General features: G+C 38.3%; 2 protein-coding genes across 7 annotated transcripts in view; both read right to left on the reverse strand.

Moving 5' to 3' along the window:
• Positions 1-16,446, reverse strand: part of LOC132268283 (protein PARALOG OF AIPP2-like) — a 64,423-nt gene that overhangs the window by 35,372 nt on the left and 12,605 nt on the right. For 5 of the 6 annotated variants that reach the window (XM_059769114.1, XM_059769112.1, XM_059769111.1 and 2 more), the window contains one exon: positions 2,012-3,265. In XM_059769114.1, coding sequence (XP_059625097.1) covers positions 2,012-3,265 — 1,254 coding nt within the window. Of the gene's footprint in view, positions 1-2,011; positions 3,266-3,597; positions 3,848-16,446 lie in introns of all 6 variants that reach the window. The other variant, XM_059769115.1, reaches the window with a different exon arrangement.
• Positions 9,788-15,280, reverse strand: LOC132268282 (uncharacterized). The gene is made up of 2 exons (XM_059769109.1): positions 11,080-15,280; positions 9,788-10,976 (listed from the first exon to the last, which is right to left on the reverse strand). The coding sequence occupies exons 1-2, from the start codon at positions 12,669-12,671 to the stop codon at positions 10,862-10,864; spliced, it is 1,707 nt and encodes a 568-aa protein (XP_059625092.1). The 5' UTR covers positions 12,672-15,280; the 3' UTR covers positions 9,788-10,861.

Consider the following 16,446-nt stretch of genomic DNA (forward strand, 5'->3'; position numbering starts at 1 on the left):
TTGATGTTAAAAATGCATTTCTACACGGTGACCTTAATGAGACGGGCTATATAACTCGACCACCTGGGTTTGAGTATAAAGGGGAGTGTCTGTGTCATCTCAAGAAGTCTGTCTATGGCCTCAAACAGTATCCTAGTGCATGGTTTGATAAGTTCAGTAAAGCAGTGGTAGCTCATGGTATGACCAGAAGCCAGGCTGACCACTCTCTCTTTTTTAAGAAAATGAAACGTGGTATTGTGATTCTTGTGGTGTATGCAGATGATATCGTTATCACCGGCAGTGACAAAGATGGGATACAAGTTCTAATCCATCACTTGAGTTCTAACTTCCTCACTAAGGATTTGGGCAAAACTTCAATATTTTCTAGAAATTGAGGTGGCTCGGTCGAAGCAAGGCATTAGTCTTTCTCAACGGAAGTATACTCTTGATCTCTTACAGGATACTGGATATCTTAGTTCGAAACTGGTAGCTACACCCATGGAGACTAATGTAAAACTTAAGGTGGATGATGGTGACCCACTCGATGATCCAAAGATGTATCGGAGACTTGTAGGTAAACTTATTTACCTCACAATCACTTGTCCAGACATCTCCTATGCAGTCAGTGTTGTGAGTCAATTCATGACCAGTCCTTAGGTACCTCACATGAAGGCAGTTGTATGCATCTTGAAGTATCTCGAGGGTGCTCCAGGACGTGGTCTGCTTTATCGATCTTCTTAACATCTTCGGATTGAGGGATACACAGATGTAGATTGGGCCGGTTCTCCTTCCGATCGACGGTCCACCACAGGTTACTGCACCTTCATAGGAGGAAATCTAGTAACTTGGAGAAGTAAGAAACAGTCAGTTGTGGCTCATTCCAGTGCTGAAGCAGAGAATCGTGCCATGGCACACAATGCCTGTGAACTTACTTGGTTGAAAACTCTTTGACAGGAACTTGGGATTTCAATCCAATACCCAATTCCTCTCCATTGTGACAACCAGACAGCTATTCATAGTGCTAGCAATCCAGTCTACCATGAGAGGACTAAACACATTGAAGTAGATTGCCATTTCACTCAATCTAAAGTTGACTCGAATAAGATTGGGGTCAGGGGAGAGACTACTCCTCTCTTGAGGAGATTGTTGACTTTATGAGTTCTTTGAATTCATAGGCTCCGTTTTGTCTTTGTATAGTTTGGGTCGCGTTCCCCTTTTTGAACGCTTTTAATACAATTTACTTATCAAAAAAAAAAAAAAAAAAAAAAAAAAGATTGTTACACCTTTTGTTCCTTCTGGTAGACAGTTGGCAGACATCTTCACTAAGGCGCTTCCCAAGAACTCTATCGATTCCATATGTAGCAAGTAGGGAGTTATTGACATTTACTCTCCAACTTAAGAGGGAGTGTTGTAAGTATTGTAAGAGTTGTCACGTTGTACAGTATTATATGAGTTATCACACGTGTACAGTTAGTATTGTATGAGTTGTCACCTACCCCTCATTACCAGGTATAGAATTACCATATATAGGGTTTACTTGTTCTCCACTCACCTACTCTTGTAGCTTCTCCTATATAAACACCATTGTACTATTGTATTACTGACTCAATAACATATAAGTTTTCATATATTCTCTTTTTCTCTCACTCTCTCAACAAAATATTATATTCAAAACGAATTGCTTACAAGATGATAGGTGCACGACATAAACAACAAATCCTACATCCCAATTTGTAAAAGGTAGAGATACCTCCACTTCAAATGAGTAATACATTATTACATGAATTAGAGATGTATATCTTGTGCTTATCTTGTCCAATTAGCATAAAATTTCTATGTCGAAATAGCAACAGGAAAAAAGAAGAAGAAGAAGAAGAAAAACTTAAGCATTAAAAAAAACATAAACAATCCTGAGTTAGATAGTCAAACAAAGATATTCAACCAACATAAACAAAAAAAGCATCCAAACTCCTAACAGCACCAAAAAAAAAAAAAAAAAAGAGAGAGAGAGAGAGAGAGCAGCAATACTTACGTCCAGCGACGCAATATCAGACTCATCACTCTCATCCATGGGCTGGGATTGCAAAGAAGTTTCCTGCCCATCAGATGACACAAGGTACTCCTTGACATTCTCATCCTCCTCCATTCGTTCAGAAGAATTCAAAGCTTCAGCAGGCAGTTCGCTCTCAGCATTGCCTGTTTCTGATTCTAAATTTAAAGAAACTACCCCTGAAGCCTCAGAATTTTGTGCAATAAGACTGACTTTACTATTCTGAGTATCACCACATTTGTATGAAGCAGATTTATGCACAAAAACAATATCAGATGCTTCATCTTTTGTCAATTCAGGCAATTCCCCCTCAAGATGAAACCTTGGATTATCTTCCAAGTTCTTCACCTTTGGGTCATAGGAAAGAGTTTGGTCACTGGGGGGATGAGAACATGTATTCTGTACCTTTGCTGAGCTAGCGCCATCATCCATGCCTGTTGAGGGAGAAATCCCCATCACATCTACCTTGGGGGAAGATAACTCAGTTGATATAACAGTAGGAGGCACCTTCCCAATACATTTTTCACTATATTTGCCGCACCTCCTCAAGCTGTGGCTCCCTTCAACATCACAATTCATATTCAAACAGCCTATATCAGTTTGAACTGTCTTTACAAATCCTTCGGAAACTAAAATGCTAGTTGAAGCCAAACTGTGAGGTACATATTCTCTTTCTACATTCCCATTATTGTAACCGGCCAATATTTTTGCATCATTAGCTCCACTAACAGACAAAATGGTGCCATTGTAACCTTCCGAACCTTTTGGGTCCCCAAACTTGTTAGTACAATCTCTCTGATCAGAAGAGCATTGTGGTTTTAAAAGGAGCTGATCATCCACAGCACTTTCCCCAGATGACAATTTTGAAGACATCTCAACATCTTCGGATGCATTAGATACATCAGAAGTCCTCAAGCTTGCTTTACTTTCTGCATTTTCAGAAAATGAATCATGGCACGAGTTAACAATGAATAAGTTACTTGCTTCACTGGCAGTATGCTGTCCACAGTCAAATGCACTGCTCTTAGGAGGGGGTGCAACGTCATTAACAGAATACTGGCTAAAAGCACTTCCTCGGTAAGTTTCATCATAAAATTCATCAGCCTTTGACCCCATGAGAGTTTGGTTAATATGCAAACAAGATGAACAAGGAGTGGAGCACACGTTACACGTCCCAGATTTGTGAAATTTCCCACTCTTGAAACACCCGAATCCTTTTTCTTCTTGAGATGATACCTAAAAAGAGAAGCAGAAAAATAAGAAAACAAATATGAAAAACCAATAAAGATAAGGTGTTGCATTACAGCACGTTAGTCCTTCCCACCAAAGCCTACAAAACAAAAGGGCAAAAAAAGAGAATGTGATGATATTCGCACTCCACAAAAAAACTCAGTCCACTTGATCTTTTAATAAAGGAAATGAAGCAATTACCCCCAAAAAGTGACTGCAAGAATATTTTTTGGGACAACCGTGGAGTGGAATGTGCTTTTGGGAGAGAAATTGTGTCAGTTCATTTCCTACTCTTTACCCACTACAAATACCCAAAACTATGAAATTTGGAGACCCACATATTTTTCCCGACTTGACATTTCCAAGTGAGCAAGCATGTGCAACCTTCATCAGTTCATCCAAGAAATGATAGCTTTAACTACCCTCATAAAAATGCACAAGGCAGTCCAGAGATCAAGAAGCTTGACAGCCTAAAAGCATGAGAACCGCTCTCAACTGGATTATTAACACCTCTAGAGTCTTTGAGGCCTTTGATTCCTTGCCCTTTAATGTAACCAGAAAGCTTCTCCACATAATCCTATAACAATTCTAAGACCAATAAAAAAATAAGACAAGAAAAGAAAAGAAAAGAAAAATGAATTAGGCACTTTTTTTTTTAAATAGAAAAGGTTATGGACAAGTGATGATTTTTACAAATGTATTATTAAATTTCTTTGTGATCAGGTTGATATTTTTACTTAGAATTAGTTTCTAAGCAGGCTGGAAAAAGAGCTAAGAAGTTACTAAGCTATAAAAATAAAATAAATTTGTAAATGGTATCCAAGTTTTCTGTATCAAGGAGACCCCAATTACAGTTTTATCTCATTTCAATAATTTATATGCCCTAGTAAATAAAATAACAAAAAAAATTATCTTCTAGATTCAATCTTATGATTTTTAAGTACTCAAATTCCTAATATAGTAGTAAAACTATGTTATATCCCGTTATATGCCTGCTTAACACAGTTTCTCAAAAATGCACAAGGCGGTCCAGAGCTCAAGAAGCTCGACAGCATAAAAGCATGAGAACCACTCTCAACTGGATTATGAACACCTCTAGAGTAATTGAGGCCTTTGATTCCTTGACCTTTTAATGTAACTAGAAAGCTTCTCTACATAATCCTATAAAAATACTAAGACCAATAAAAAAAGAAAAGAAAAATGAATTAGGCACATTTTTTAAAATAGAAAAGGTTATGGACAAGTGATGATTTTCACAAATTCATTATTAAATTTCTTTGTGATCACGTTGAGAATTTTACTTAGAATTTAGTTTCTAAGCAGGCTGGAAAAGGAGCTAAGAAATTACTAAGCTATAAAAATAAAATAAATTTGTAAACAGTATCCAAGTTTTCTGTATCAAGGAGACTCAATTACAGTTTTATCTCGTTGCTATAATTTATATGCCGTAGTAAATAAAATAACAAAAAAAATTATCTTCTAGATTCAATCTTATGATTTTTAAGTACTCAAATTCATAATATAGTAGTAAAACTAAGTTATATCCCGTTATATACCTGTTTAACACAGTTTCTCAAAATAACAATTTAACAAGATATAGAACTTGCTTGATTCAATTTTGTGGAGCAGTTTTTAGCTCTCAAAGAACTGAAAGTTCAAAAATCCATTTGGTTGACACAATATTCTGAAAACTGAGTTGAAGAAAGGTTTTAATTCAGATAACAGACTTCATAGGCAAGTGGTTATGGAGATTCGGTAGCAAAAGACATAGGTTATGGAGGAAGGTTGTTTCATGTCGTTTTGGGGAGGAGAGACAGGAATGGTCATCTAGGCCGGTCAGATCTGATATCGGCGTGGGGGTGTGGAAACCCATTGGGAAGGGAGGGGATGAGTTCTCTAAGCATATTAGATTCAGAGTTCAAGAGGGAAGGGACGTCCGGTTTTGGGAGGATACTTGGTGCAAGGATCGCCCATTGTCATGTTTGTTCCCAAGGTTGTTCAGGATTGCTGTGGATAGACATGTTTTGGTAGCCAACTGTTATCGACTCGATAGCAGTAGGTTGTCTTGGGATGAGCGGTTCCTGCGATCCTTTCAGGATTGAGAGTTGGACGACGTCACTGGCTTGCTGGACCTTTTGTATAGACAGGAGGTGGATGGTACAGGTTCGGATTCCTTGACTTGGGTGCCTTCTTCGCAAGGGACTTTTCAGGTCCGTTCCTTTTTTCTCTGCCTCTCCGGGTTTCGCGGTTCCAATTTCCCGTGAAAAACGATTTGGCATTCGATGGATCCTCTTAGTGTGGCCTTTTTTGTTTGGACTGCAGCTTGGGGCAAGATTTTGACTCTGGAAAATTTGAGAAAAAGAAGACAAATCATAGTCAACTGGTGTTGTCTGTGTAAGAATGATGGAGAGTGTGCGGATCACCTTCTTTTGCATTGTCCGTGGCTCATGATTGCTAGAGTTCTTATTTTGGGTCTGTTGGCATGCAATGGGTTATGCCCCGGACTTCAAGGGATTTGATTGACGTGATCAAAGGGTGGGGGCTCATGCTCATGACTATTGGAGGGTGACCCCCCTCTGTGTTTGGTGGAGCCTTTGGAAAGAGCGGAATAGAAGATGTTTTGATGGGGAGGAATCCTCCATTGGGGCGTTGAAGTTTTCTATTATTTGTTCTTTTTTAGTTGGGTTATGGGGAGAAATTGTATATCTTTAGATGAAATCGTAGACTTTTTGGGTTGTTTGGGTCCATAGGACTCCCTTTTTGGTTTCGGTATTTGTATAGCTCTTGGGACGCGTTCCCCTTTTGAACGCTTTCTAATACAATTTTACTTATCAAAAAACATATATATATATATATATGAAAACTGTTTTCACAGCTCTTAAAAACAGTTTTCAGATAATTAAACGGAACAGACCCTATAATTACTGTCATTGCTTAATAGAATTATGATTTTGTATTCTCTTCATTGGTGAGACCCTCTTACCCTTCCCCCTATGCTACCAATAAAAATAAGCATCAATAAATGAAGATTAATTCTAAAATATGTGACAGTCTACAGCTCAGTCTAATCTTCTAAAAGCAAACAAGAACAGGTGATGAGATAAGGACCGGAACCCTAAGCTCTGATAAATTATGAAAAAAAAAAAAAAAAAAAAAAAAAAAAACCCTAAGCTCTGACAAAGTAATTGCAAAGTTATTAAAAGGGAGGGTAGATCTAAATTACATAATAACAAAAAATTAAACCAACACTAGACTACAATAATCAATCAAACCATCATTCTTAATCAACACATGCAATAAGATGAAAGCAAGCACAATGGACACCAAGATTTTTGCATGAAAACCCCCAAAAGAAAAAAACCACGAGACCAGATCCAGTAAGATCAAACTCACTATAGGAAAGAGATATTACACAAGATTAACAGTTCAATAACCGCAGAACCCCTAGATACCTTTTGACATAGACTGGTTCATTAAACTCACACTCAAAGTCTCTAGGCATGCAGTCCGCTCTGTTAACGGAGAGCACTGCACACACGATCCACTTCTTAAATAGTAATTTGATCTGCAAACTAATCATCCACACAATCTCGAATGTATGATTGTTAGGTGTTAATCTTCTATTCAGGTCCATAGAAATATAGTATGCACAGTCATATGGGATTGTTATGAGTTTATAAGGTGGGAGATCTGTTGCATGGGAGGTTCTAGATGCCATTGGCTTGGTAGGGAGTATTTTAGTCATCTAGGACAAGAGATGGGTGTCCAAGACTAATGTTTGGAAGGGGAGATTTTTTATCTCTTGCTTATTTTCGTTGGAGGAAGATGGTTCTTGCTGGGTGTTTTCAAGGGTTTATGGCCCAGTTGAGGATGGGGAGAGGGGTTTATAGTGGGAGTAGTTAGAGTATGCTCCAAGGAGGTGGGAGGCCCCATGGTGTTTGGGGCGGGAAGTTTAATGTTATTATATTTCCTTTTGAGAGGTCTATATCTGAGGGAGATGGTCTACAGCCATAAAGCAATTCTCGAAGTTCATCGATGCTCAACAACTGATTGACTTACTGATGGAGGGCTTTTCTTATGCATGGTCGGCAGATCCCCACTCTATCCTGATTGAATAGGTCAGGTTGCATTGGCCAAACCGTTTTCGGATCGTATCCCGTTGTTATTGGATTATGTGGATTTGAAGAAGAAGAAAACGATGTTTAGATTCGAAAACATGAGGCTCCGGGCAGAGGATTTCAAGGAGAGGTTTAGGAGGTGGTGGGATGGTTTTGAGATGAGGAACAACCCGAGCTTTGTCCTAGTAAACAATAAATGGAATATTCAGTAATCTTAAATGGCGTAAGAAATGATTTTTGATGGAGATTGTCAAGTTAGATTCAAAGGAAGGGGTGATGGGTTTGAGTGATGAGAAGCAACATAGGAGGGGGGAATGTGAGGCAGGTATGGGCGGGATTGCGATTCTGGGGGAAATTTCACGACGCCAGAAGTCTAGAGCTTTATGGCTTAAGGAAGGAGTAGAAAAATCATGTTCTTTTATGGATTGCCCAATGCACATAGGAGTAATAATATTGGGAGAATTCATGGTGATGGTACATTATTGAACAAGGAGGATGATATTAGTAGAGGGATTGCCTCGTCAGCTATACTCAAAGCGTACTCCTTGAAGGCCATTATTGAATGGTCTGGAGTTTGATCTAATTTTAGAGGAGGAAAAAATTAGATTGGAGAGATTTTTTGTCGAGGCAGTAATTCTAGCTTTGAAGAGATGCAACGGGGATAAAGGCCCGGCACTAGATGGGATCACAATGGGGTTCTTCCAGCAGAATTGGAAGGTGGTCAGAAATGCAGTGATGGATGTTATTAACTTTTTCAACATGAATGGGAGCTTTGAGAAGTACGTGAATGCTACCTTTATTGTGCTCATCACCAAAATACGAGGGGAGGAAGAGGGGGGGAAATTAGAGTAAAGGACTTTAGACCTATTAGTTTGGCGGTAGTAGGTACAAAATAATAGCTAGATTCCTAGCTTTAAGGTTGAAGAGAGTCATTGATGATCTCGGAGTCTCAAAATGCTTTGGTTGGAGGGCGGCAGATTTTGGATTATGTTCTCATTGCTAGTGAGTGTGTATATTCCAAGCTGAGTAGTGGACTGCCGAGAGTTGTGTGCAAGCTTCACATCAAGAAGGCGTATATGATCATGTGGATTGGAGATTCTTGCTGTATGTTTTGGAGAGGATGGGATTTAGTGAGGGATGGATGAGATGGATTCGATTCTGTATTTCTATGGTCAGAGTTTTCAACAGCTTGCGGGGCTTGAAGCAAGGAGATCCCCTATCTCCCTAGGGAGTCCTCTAGCCAGGTAGCGGTATCTCATCTTTTGTTTGTTGATGATACCTAGTTTTGTGTGATGCGGACAAGGCTTAGTTGAGCTTTTTGAGGTGTGTGTTGGGTGTGTTTTCAGCAGTGTCTGAGCTAAAATTTAACCTTTAAAAGAGTGAGATTGTGCCGGTGGAGGATAATTAACCTTTGAGGTAAATTTGTTGTGTTAATTGAAGGTGAGGGCTACGACAGTGGTGGGTGTTTGGAAATTCATCCGGAGGGGGTGGGATGAATTTTTAAGACATAATCACTTCAGGGTAAAGAGTGGGAGGCACATAAGCTTTTGGCAGGACGCTTGGTGTGGGAAAAGATTGCTAACAAGTGTTTTCCCGGGATTGTTCAGGATTGTTGTCGTTAAGAAAATCTCAAATGTCAACTGCTATCAGCTTATTAGTGGGAGGGATTTGCATTTGTAAGGCACTACCAAGATTGGGAGTTGGAGGCCATTGGCGACGTTGCTATATCGTCAGTTTGTGGTTGTTGAGGAGTTGGAGTGGTTTGGTCGGATTCCGGTCATAGGAGATTCGAAGTGCGGTCCTTCTTTCAGAGGTTGTCAGATCCTCAAGGGAACTCTTTCCCTTGGAAGGCAGTTTGGTGTACTAAGCTCCCCCTAGGCTGGCTTTCTTCTGGTAGATGACAGCTTTGGGGAAGATTTGACAATGGACAATTTGAGGCGGAGGCATCAAATCATTGTCAATTGAAGCTGCAAGTGCAAAAAAACGATGACGAAAGGGTTAATCATCCAGTGGCTGTGGAAGACTGGGTCATGCTCTTATCTATCCTTGGTATTCATTGGGTTATGCCAGGTTCCACAAAGAGCACTCTTAAGTGCTTGTCGAGGTTGTAGAGTGGGGCTTCAAGCCTGAGATGTTTGGCCGGTTGCGTCCCTTTGTATGTGGTGGGCTTATGGCAAGAGAGGAATAGAATTATACAAGATGCTTCGATGGAGTGGAGGCTCATATTTAGGCGAATAAGTTTTCCATTCTTAGTTTTTTTCATTTTTTGGGGTTCATAGAAAAAATAAAATCTAAGGGGAATTTTGTTGATTTTGAGGATAGTCTTGAGGGTATAGTGGGCTTTTTGGATTTTGTGCAACTGTACTAGGAATATGCATGCGCTCTTGTGCTCAAAATCTCTCTAGCTAAGAAGCACGGACACGGATACGGGACACGGATACGACACGACACGGACACGGCGACACGGCAAATCCAAAAAAATTAGGACACGGACACGGCGAATAGTGTATATATATGTATATATATATATATATATATATATATATATATATGATGTAGTACTTTAAAAATTACCGAGTGTTACTATTTTTCATCAACCTCACAATGGAAAATATATACAAATCATAACTTATAACTAATAAACTATAAAAGAACAATGTTGCAGAGTTATAAAACCAAATAAAAAACAAGATATTAGAATAATAACTAGTATCATTTAATCATCATTGCAACTTTACTCCAAATACAAAAGCATAGACTGAAAGGACTATTAACATTCATGATTGTTTAACATTCAGGACTGTACTGTTAGCACTTAACATTCACAAAAACCTAAAGGCTAGTCCCAAAAAAGATACAAAAACAAGTCAATGTACTATCATCTATTCCCATCCATCATTTGACCTAGGACTTTACCATTTACAATACCAAAAGGGTAGTCCAAAACAAAAAAAAAAAAGAACATATCAGCATTCATCTATTGTTGTTCATCATCAATTGTCTCATGAATCTCATCATCATTAACACTTCCATCATCGGTAAATAATACCGCCTCTAATTCTGGCTCATCAAGTGAGAGGTTTGCAACCTCAAGCACCCCAACATCACCAAATGAATCAAATGCATCTCCTGCAATATCCCACATCTTAGTTCGTCCTTCATTGTACTGTGGGGTTCTCCTTGACAGAAGACGGAGATTACTATGAATGAAAACCAAATCTTCAGCCCGTTGTGGCGCCATCTTGTTCCTTCTCAATGAGTGAATAAAAGAATAAGTACTCCAGTTCCTCTCACAACATGAGGAGGAAGAAGGCTGGACAAGCAACTTCAAAGCTAACTCTTGAAGCAAGGGACCATATGAACCATGTACAACCCACCAACTTTTAGGATCCATGGTATATCTATCACATATAGAATCACTCTCCCCAAATTCCCCCGAGTTTGATGAAAAATTAGCATACTCCAATTGGACTTTTGAACGCTCTTATGGGTCACTAAAGTATTTTTTAAGGCACCTTGTTCTCTCTCTTGAGACCTCTAAATCCTTGTGTGGTGGAACTCGACTTTGGTCTTCACTAAGCCACACATCACTATAGTACCTACAATAAATAAGAGAATGCATTTAATTCATAATTTAATTTCCTTAATTCTAAACTAAGATTAAAACTTCTTTAGCTTACAAATTAATATCTAATGATTTACCTTGGATTTAGTGAATGTGCCAAGCAATGAAGCGGAGTATTGTTCTTGTTCCAACGAGCTACAAGTATCCCATGCACCACTTCATAAAAGGAAGAACTTTCACTTTGTCGCTTTCTTTCATACCTATATATTGCCATCTTCACTTTTTCAATCATTGTATCCCACATATCATAAACTAAGTGAAGACAAGGCTTATCGGTATCACAAGCCCTTAGCATGTCATAAATAGGTGAAGTAAAGGAAAGGATATAATCAATCTTTCCCCACCATTCATCCAACAGCTTCTCTCTCACATAATCGGCCTTTCCTACATCATCCTCCTTATAGCAAGTCCACTTGTCACTTATGACCATTGCTTGGAGACCACCTTTTATAAGTTCAAATCTTTTCATCATCACAATAACAGAAGCAAAGCGTGTCTCTACAACTGAAAGCAACTTCAAGCTGACAAACTCATTGAAAATAGCTAATCTCATTGAATGGTTCATGATGAAATTCTTTATTATTGTAACCTCATCAGCATAATCAAGAATCCAACCACACTCTGCATATGCAATTTCATTCTTTTCCACATTTTTTGCAGCACAAATATTTTTGAGGGCAAGATTAAGAGTATGGACCACACAAGGTGTCCAAACAATGTGAGGGAATTGCCCTTCAATTAGTTGTCCAGCAGCCTTGCAATTTGGGGCATTGTCTGTAATTACTTGGATCACATTTTGGGGGCCAACCTCATTTATGACTTCCTTCAACAAATTGGAAATGAAAAACTTGTCTTTAATTCCACCGGAACAATCAACAGCTTTCAAAAACATGGGACCTCCTTCTGTCATAGCCATAAAATTAATTAAAGGCCGCCTTTGTGGATCACTCCAACCATCACTTGCAATGCTAACACCCTTTGCCTTCCATGTACTCCTAATTGGTTGCAATAATCTATCAATATTTGCCTTTTCTTTTTGAAGTAGAGTGGTTCTCAATAGATTATAACCCAGAGGCAAATAACCTGACAGAGGATTATTTGCAGCATAGTTGTATGAACTCACATAATACGGGTTTCTTGCTAGATGAAACGGCAATCCTGCGGAATAAAACATCCTAGCAATCTCTGAGTGCAATTGTTCCCGAGCCTCATTATTAAATGCCTTCCCAATGGCACCCCCACTTGCCTTTCTTTTCTTTGGTACATAAGCCTCCTGAGTGAGACTAGTAGTACCACCCAATGATGCACTAGACGGCGGCAAAGGAACTTTTTTTGGTTTAGAATTTTTAATTCTCAATTCGGCTTCTTCAATTGCTTTTTGCATTTCTGCAATATTCTGATATGTGACTTTTGGACATATACGAATACCCATACCAGTGTTCTGCAACAAGTGGGCTTTAACTCTTGTATAAGACCCCCTGAATTCGTTATTACAAAAGTGGCATTTGAATAAAAAATTTCCTCCACCACCAATTTTTTCTAATTGTGTGACATAGTTCCAAAGTGGTTTGTTATCATCTTGTTCGAATTGAGGAGTACAACTAGCAACTGATGTAGACAATGACATGTCTAATTCCCTAGACATAAAAAGAAAAGAAAAAAAATCCATACTTACAGCAGTCAGCAAAGAAAGAACAGTCAGCAAAGAAAAAATAAATTCCTATTTGCTACAGATTCATAAGTCATATGTCACGACTCACACAAGCTAAAATTTAAAGCAAGAATAAAGACAACAGAGAAGAAGAAGAAGAAGAAGAAGAAGAAGAAGAAGAAGAAGAAGCAGAAGAAAGAAATTAGGAAAGAAATTAAGGTCTGTAAAAAAGGAAAAATACCAGAAAAGAAGAAGACGGGTTTGTGAACTGGGGTTAGTGGAGGGGGGGGAGGAGAGAGAGAAAAGAAAAAGAAAGAATTTGGGGTTTTGAAAAAGGAAAACAAAAAACAAAAAATAAAAAATAGATGAAGAAGAAAGAAACTGGGGTTAGTGAAAAACAGGGGAAAAAAAAAACAAAGGAGAGAGAAAAGAAAAAGAAAGAAACTGGGGTTTTGAAAAAGGAAAACGAAAAAAAAAACAAAAAAAAAATAGATGAAGAAGAAAGAAAGAATCTGGGTTTGTGAAAAAGGAAAAAGAAAAAAAAAAATGAAGAAGAAAGAAAGAAACTAGGGTTTGTGAAGAAAAAGAAAAAAAAGAGGAAGGAGGAGGAAGAAAAGAGAGGAGAGAGAGAGAGAAAGAGAGAGAGAGACTGACCTGGAGGCTGGAAGGAGTCGCTTTGATCTGCAGCAGGAAGTTGCAAAGCTTCGTCGTCAGTTTGAGAGAGCACAACCCCCGTCCTTTGAATCTGACCTTGTAATAGTGTAATGACTGCCTTAAATATCTATCTCTTTTGTTTAAAATTACATATTAACCTTGAAAGTTTAAAATTATTATGTTCTGACCACATAAGTAAGTAAATAACTTTATATATTTGTACTTTAACCCAACTTTCTTTTAAAAATTATCTTTTAAACCCCCAAAAATAAGACACGCGTGTCGGACACACACCCTGGCGTGTCGGACGCGTGTCAGTGCCGTGTCCGTGCCGTGTCCAATTCGTGTCCGAAAATTTTAAAAAAATAAAAAATTCCAGACACGCTTTTTGCCGTGTCCGACACGTGTCAGGCCGTGTCCGACACGTGTCCGACACGTGTCCGACACGGATTCTTTGCCTATTTCGGAGTGTCCGTGCTTCCTAGCTCTCTAGCTTCTGTATCTTTATGCATGTCCAGGTTTTTTGAGATAATGAGGTATTTATAGACAACAAAATTATAGAGAGTAGGATTTTAGTGTTTTAATCCCAAAAGAAACCCCTAATCCAGAAAATCGGTTGATTGATCGATCGACATGCAACCAGCAACCTTCAATTGATCAGATCGAAGTTCCCAAAAACACATTTATACAATTCAATTAGGATTTTTCAAATCAAAACATTAAGTATAAAAACCCTACTGCATGAATGAATTTTGGTGAGCGCACATAATACTATCATATTACCTTTATACCCTTGGCTTCAAAATTATGGTTCTGTTTTTGCTAGAAGCTTGAATTCCATCTTTAACCATGACCAAGAGGTAAGTACCTTCTTTTCTTTTCTTTTTATTTTCCTTTTTGATAAGTAACCAAGTGGTAACTGCCTTGACATTAACTTTTAAAAAACTAACAAAGCTAGCAATACAATTATACAAATAAATACGGACTCTGATTTTGACTTCCAAGTGAGACATTTTCGATGCTTCCCTACTATTATTATTACTATTATCCTATTATTTTGATTTATGGCTTAGTGATCCTTTGAGCTATGGTACTGATCACCGGGAAAACAAATCTATAACAATTTATAAGCCATTATTATTTGATATACTAGCAGTTAGTAATTTTAAATACTAGAGATTTTTTGCTTTCATTTAGGTCTTGTTACTACAAATTTTTGATAGGACGCTTTGATAAATCATATCATGGGATTCCCTTCAAAAAATGAATGCAATAATCATCTAGTCTTGGTCTTGCCCGCGTTGGATACCGGGAGGCGTGGGAAGAGGAAGGATAGAGACAGACCTAACATTTTGACATTATATTTATATAAATTGGCTATTCTCGTCTTGAGCCGCATCCTTATGCTTGTTAATCTGAGAAAAAATGAATGCATAGCAAGACAAGATGTTGACATAAGGAAATGCATAATGTGTATGGCTATGATCGATGCAAATGGCCATTACAAAAACAACTCAAGTAAAGAAAATTTGATGTTCAACCCCACTAAGCTTATATAAGTTATATTAAGGCGCATTAACCCCTTATGAGTGAATTTATACCACACATAAAGGAAGACATTGTGTTGTTATTATATTTCTGAGCAATAAAAGTTCTATTTGATGGAAACTAGTAATAATAAATGCTAAGATGACAAGCTAAGGAGAAATTGAACGCCAATAAGCATAAGTGCTAAGAAATAGCAAGTTACTAACAAATGTATTATCCATGAATAAACCAAAAAGAGTAAACACTAGGGAGAGATGCTTTTATGACATGCTTTATTAAAGACTCATACTAGCTTTCCACTTAGTTATGAATGAACATGCTAGATTTGGTGTTATTTTTCTCTTATATAGCTAAAAGTCTATCTAACATCTTCCTTCAAAATACTTGTTCACCAATACAGAATCATAGGTCATTGAAATTATGAATCCCAACTTCCTTTGGCACACTAGCGTTCTTTTTTTCTCCTTTAGCAAAATAGCAAGCTTTTTCTTCTAATCCATCCTTTTACCATCAATGCTCTTTTTTTTTTCTTTTTTCTTTTTTTTTTTTGACAAGCAAGATTTCAATTTTTTTTTTTTTGATAAATAATAATCGATTAAGAAGCGTTCAAAAGGGAAGACGTCCCATAACAAGAGTGGAACTGGATTCTAAGGACCCAAAGAATCCAAAAAATTAACTAAGTCGTCGGAAGAGGAGCAAGAACTCCTCTTCACGTAACTAAAAATAGAATGAATAATATGAAGTTTCAGTGTCGCCATGGACGACTCCTTCCCTTCGAACATTCTACTATTCCTCTCCTTCCAAATGCACCACCAAACACAATGCGAAACTGTCCTCCAATAGTCGTGAACACTGCTTCTCACACGGCATCCCCTCCATGCGTTAATCAATCCCTTGGAAGATCCAGGCATTACCCAAAACATACCGAATAAACCAAATATAAGGTTCCAACAGTCGTACGCCACTGGACAATGCAAGAGGATATGATCCACTTACTCACCATCTCGTTTGCAAAGGCAACACCAATTAACAATACAATTGCCTCTCTTCCTCAAATTGTCAATCGTCCAAATGTTGCCCCATGCAGCTGTCCAAACAAAAAAAATGCCACTCTAGGAGGAGCAGTAGAACGCCATATGGTCTTCCATGGAAAACCAATGCCAACAAAGTTGGTTAGGCATCGAAACAGGGATCGTACTTCATATCGACCATGGGACGAGGGGATCCACCTAATATCATCACTACCTCTACCAATTGCCTCCTGTTTATACAACATATCCAGAAGAACACATACCTCGTCCATCTCTCAATCCTGAAAGGAACGACGAAAGTTCACATCCCATGTAATCCCACTATTATCAAGCCAATAACAATCAACTACGTAGGCATGTCTATCGGTGGCGATGTTGTACAAACTTGGAAAGGTGCAAGACAACGGTTGATCACCGCACCATAAATTCTCCCAAAAACGAACATATCTACCGTCATACACCTTAAATCTAATATGGGAAGAGAAGACATCCCAGCCCTTCCGAATGGATTTCCACACACCAACTCCTCCCGCAATAGAGACTGGACGAGTAGACCACCC

This window comes from Cornus florida, unplaced genomic scaffold, assembly GCF_030987335.1.
Source record: "Cornus florida cultivar Cherokee Brave unplaced genomic scaffold, ASM3098733v1 CherokeeBrave_3.0.0_Hap2_Chr08, whole genome shotgun sequence".
In the NCBI taxonomy this organism is placed as follows: Eukaryota; Viridiplantae; Streptophyta; class Magnoliopsida; order Cornales; family Cornaceae; genus Cornus; species Cornus florida.